The sequence below is a fragment of the Seriola aureovittata genome, chromosome 8 (genome assembly GCF_021018895.1).
Source record: "Seriola aureovittata isolate HTS-2021-v1 ecotype China chromosome 8, ASM2101889v1, whole genome shotgun sequence".
NCBI lineage: Eukaryota > Metazoa > Chordata > Actinopteri > Carangiformes > Carangidae > Seriola > Seriola aureovittata.
In genome coordinates this window covers 20,147,501-20,152,503 of record NC_079371.1, presented here as the reverse complement: position 1 = coordinate 20,152,503, position 5,003 = coordinate 20,147,501, and the positions used below count along the sequence as shown (strand labels likewise).

Genomic DNA, 5,003 nt, shown 5'->3' with positions numbered 1-5,003 from the left:
GTGTGTTGGAGCTCGGGGATATAAATATATGCCACCCCCAGGGGCCTGGAGTGTTGGAGTGCGCTTGCCCGCATGCCGACCAAGGCAGACAGATCATGGCGAGAGACCCGGCCACAATCAAACAAATGTGCTGAAGGATAACTCTGAACGTGTGTGTGTGTGTGTGTGTGTGTGTGTGTGTGTGTGTGTGTGTGTGGGTAAACCTGAAGCAGTGTGAGTATGAGAGACATTTTATCTCACGTTGCTTTTATTTATCACTATTTATTGTATCGTGTACTCACGTGGGTGCTCACATTTCTCCTCCCACAGCAGGAGACATAAATAAACAGCTTTAGACAATGATGAGACGATTGTGGGGGTTTGGTGTCTAACCTTGACCGTTTATGGCATTTATCAGACTCTGCAACTGGCTGAGACACTCACGTCTCAGTCTGCAGGCTGCACGGTAGATTGGGATATATGTGGAATTAAAAAAAAAAAAAAAGTCATACCACAGCTAAAATGACAGTAAGTGTCGTTTTAGGTTATTATAATTACAAACAATATAATTCTACACCCTGGTGCAAAATTGTGAAAAATTTGTTGGAATTTTAAATCATTTTTTAGGCTTTTAATGGTGCAGTTTTCCCGACGTGTAATCCCAAGCAACATCAACGTGTCAAGCTGATTCAGTTAAAGAAATCTTGATGGAAATCTTAATTTTCAAAGATGCGTTCCTGATAAAAAAACAAAAAAAAAAACAAATTCTCTCTCATTCTTTCCATTTCATTACAATTAACCAAGCAGTACTTATTGAACAGATGGCCCCCAGACAATTCAATTTGACAATTTAGAAATTACTCCATAATGATGAGGGGGAAACCAGGACCGATGAGAGCTGCAACATCCTCTGCAAGATGGACTTAAAAACAGTTTTCATGCACGTGAACCTGCTTGTGCAGTTTCATGCTACTGTGAACAACCATGCAAATTGTGTTTTTTTTTTCTTTTTTTTTTTTGTTACACTTTTTTTTGTTTGTCTTGATATTTTTGAGTGATTGCAATTTTTTGGACAGCGGGACAGAGCACAGTTTAGCAGTAATCCTCATATTTATGTTGGATTCAACACTTAGTCCCGCAAGATTTATGTAATGCATCTAATCAAAGCTAATTTCAAACCATCGGGCTGTAACAGAAAAATGTGCGCAGCGGCTGCCAGGCTTTTTGGTGAGCTGAAACTTTTCTTAAGCTCATAATCTGCCATGAGTTGATACTCTGAATGAACACTTGGACTGCTCGACACAGTTGATCCAGCTCTTATGAGAAAATACAACATTTAAATTCCATTTTCTATTCAAATAAAGTCAGTTTTTGTGTTTCTTGAAAGGTGGTTCGTGTAGAAACGCCCATGCTCAATGTGGAAAATTAAAAAAATAAAAATAAGAATACGGACGTTCATTTGATGAGTTTGAAGTAATTTCAAAATTTTCAAATACGCATAAGTAAATACAGTTAAATCTGCACACAAATGTTGCAGCTGTTCCTCAAAATATTCATCCCTCTCACTGTGCTCCCTGCCCGTTTTTGTCTCACAATAATGAGAGAGAAAATGTGTTTTATCTGACGCGCGTTTAAAACTGTGATCGTATTCTGTTTCGTCTCGTTTTGCAGACAGATGCGGTCACATTTTCATAGCTGCAGCTCCAGTGACAACGCAGCTCAAACAGGCGATAGATGTTACAACCTGCGCGGCTCTCCTCTTCACTCTGCCCTTTAATCTCTGTTGGCAAACTGGGTGGATTAAACTCAGTTGTGTATGTATGATAGTTGAGAATACATTAATTGTAAAAAGGCACAACGGACACACACACACACACACACACACGCACACACACATACACTGGCACACATGAGCGCGCGCGCACACACACACACATGCACACCGCGCACAGCTTCTAAGTGGCTGGGGCGGGACAGTGCGTGGGACGAGGCGGGGACAGCAGGCAGGCGGGCGGGCACCGTGCTGGTCGGGGTTGGTGGACAAGTGATTGTCCGTGTTATTAACTGTGTTTGGGGGGCGTTCCTGCTCGCCGTTTAGACCACGCCTCCCTCACCTACTAGTTCTCTCCTGTTTGGCATCCCAGAGATGGTCCAAAGTGATTCCTCAGGGAAGAAAAGAGCGCAAATCACCCGAGCAGGAGCTGACGAGGAGCGGAGCCGCCGTTGCCCAGGACTGCCTCTTAATTGCGCGTAATCTTCCGTTTCATTCATCTGAACCAGAGGAGAGGACTTTGTAAATAAAGAAGCGGAGCGAAAGGAGGGTGAAACGTGTTTCATCTCCTGGCTTTCTCTCTCACTGTGGACTGTTTGTTACAGAAACTGACATTTTGCTTGTGTTTTTGTCAGCTGCACCTTGATCCGGGGGACTGTCGCCAACTCAGTGCAGCCTCTCATCCTGCGCTTCCCCTTTCATCGCTCTCACGTTGTTCATCTTCATAGCTGCTGCCTTCTTCCCCCTTCTTTTTTTTTTTTTTTTCTTCTGGAGTCGCTGACATGAGGTGCAGCTAACCCTGGATGCTGACAGCTCCCCTTTTCCTTCCACATGCCGCATCTTTTGTTTACTTTGAGAAACACACGCGCAACTAAACGCCAAGTGAAATAGACCACGCCACTTTGCTCCTCTGACAGCGCGATCAAACAGACGCAAGCGGAGGGGAGGCAGGAGGAGAGAAAAAAAGGAGGGAGCCAAGGAGAGGAGGATAGAGAGAGAGAGGAGAGAGAGAGAGAGTGAGAGAGAGATAGCGACAGTGTGAAGGTGCGTTTTGATGTTTGGCATCCACGAGAGCATCCAGAGGAGTGGGAGTAGTATGAAAGAAGAGCCCATGGTGGCCGGGATGAACGCAGTTCGGACATGGATGCAGGGCGCCGGTGTGCTGGACGCCAACACAGCCGCCCAGAGGTGAGCCTGAGGCGGCCTTGGCGCTGCGCTGACACCGGGGCGTGGAGACCGGGGGTAGAGCACGTTAAGATCTGCGGTGTTAAAGACGGAGCTAAAGCTGCATCACTTGGGGCAGCATGCGTTCCCAGAGGACGTAGAGTTGTTGGATAACCTCTGTTCCCGCTGGCTTTATAAGTTTTTAGCTCAAAGTACAATATGATTGAATGTTGTATGAGGCACAAAGTGGGTTAACACAATTCTGGACGGAGAGCACCGCTGTGTCAAAGCACCTTTAGGCTTTCAGGGTTTAAATGTGAGCTCAGGTTAACTTTGGTGTGGAAAGTGAGCCGTGAGTTTGTGTTTAGGGATTTTCAGCTCACTTTGGTGGTTGTTTCTCTTTTTTTTTTCCTTCTTTTTTTTATGGCTGTGATCAAGTAGACTGGGTTAGTTTTCAAAGACTGCAGGCGGAAATATTAATTCAAGGTTGAATTAAGCAGTTTTTTCTTACAAAATAAAATAAAAAGATTGACTTTTAATTAAGTTGGTGAGGTTTAAAATGAAAATAATCACACTTTCATCGACTGCAGGCCCACCACCGTGACAGGAACTGATCTGTCAAATTTATGCTTGCATTATAAATTAGTATATTTAACAGATTTAGGGCTAAAGTTTAATATTTTATCAGATTTGTATAATTGCTGCTGATTAAGCTGTAAAGTGTGTTTGTGCGCAGGAGAAAGGTTTTAATTAAATTATAGGCTGAGTAGTTGCGGATTTTATCATGGACAGTGGTTGTAACATAAACGAGCTTGGATTTTAAAAGAAAAGTCTTTCTCTCATGTTTGCATCTTTTTTATTGAATTTAATTTATTTTAATCGCTGTCGTTGTGGGCGCTGCTGGTTTGTGCTTGTGTCCGCAGCGGAGTGGGTCTTGCTCGGGCACACTTCGAGAAGCAGCCGCCCTCCAACCTCCGAAAGTCCAACTTCTTCCACTTCGTCCTGGCTTTATACGACAGACAGGGTCAGCCGGTGGAAATAGAGAGAACCACCTTCGTTGACTTTGTAGAGAAGGAAAAGGTGAGTTTGTACCTTTCCCCCAAAAAAATATCTTCACCTTATGACACTTTATAATCAAACGGTAGAAATGAGCTTGTATTGTATAAATAGCAGCGGCGCATTGGCAGATGACTGACACATTATTCTGGCCTGTTAAGTCACAGTGATAAATTACCAGACGTGTGTTAACAAAGTGGCCAGACGCACTCAGCAGGGATCAGTGGTCCTGAAGGCTTCCCTGATGTGATTTTTACATGTGGTTTCCTGAAAGACTTACACACCTCAAATTATTTTTGCTTTTCTTCATAATTACAAAACCTTCTAAATCAAATTTAAACTCGTTTACACTCATGTGTAAATCATGTGCATAAAAATAAACTTTTACCCAGTTGCCACTAATGATACTGACTCTTATTTTTTATGACAGTTCAGCACAGCGTGTAGCCTATTCCTGCAGGTGCTGTCAGTCAACATATTTCATTTTTTTAAACACCCATCAATATTAATGTTTTGATACGTCGATCAACTCCTAATATTGATCTGTTTGCAAGTGGCGTTAACAGCTTTTAGATGTTTGTTTTATTCATCATCAGCTTTTAGCCTCTATCGGCTTGTTTATTAATAATTAGGTCCAGGCGTCCTTCTACCTTTGGTCAGTATGAATAGCACATTGAAATACAAAGCTGTGATTTATTGGATAAAGAAATATTAAAAATGCCACGTTAGGCATTTGTATATATTTGTTTAAATATCTGTAGCAACATTCGAAACATTTTGTATTTCCAGTAGAGGTGAATGAAGTTGCGTTTATTTTGTCAAGAAAGTGTTTTATATTGATATTATATATAATATCAAATGATTAAGAAGTTGCTTTTACAGAATATATTTCGTCAAATGACAAAGAAAAAGTTGTTCAAGTTGCAAACAGATGCTAATATTTTTTTTTCTTTCCTCTGGTTGTGTGGATGATAGAAACGAAGTGAAGTGATTTCAATCGTATCACAGTTAGAGGGGCCAAACATGTTAGTAA

The 5,003-nt window shown here is 42.0% G+C and overlaps 1 protein-coding gene across 6 annotated transcripts in view; it reads left to right on the top strand.

The window, feature by feature from the left end:
• Nucleotides 1-2,002: 2,002 nt before the first annotated feature.
• Nucleotides 2,003-5,003, top strand: part of ebf1a (EBF transcription factor 1a) — a 56,035-nt gene continuing 53,034 nt past the window's right edge. For 3 of the 6 annotated variants that reach the window (XM_056383410.1, XM_056383408.1, XM_056383409.1), the window contains exons 1-2: nucleotides 2,010-2,938; nucleotides 3,838-3,994. In XM_056383410.1, the coding sequence (XP_056239385.1) occupies nucleotides 2,805-2,938; nucleotides 3,838-3,994 (291 nt within the window). In that variant the 5' untranslated portion in view covers nucleotides 2,010-2,804. Of the gene's footprint in view, nucleotides 2,939-3,837; nucleotides 3,995-5,003 lie in introns of all 6 variants that reach the window. The other 3 variants (XM_056383412.1, XM_056383413.1, XM_056383411.1) reach the window with 3 other exon arrangements.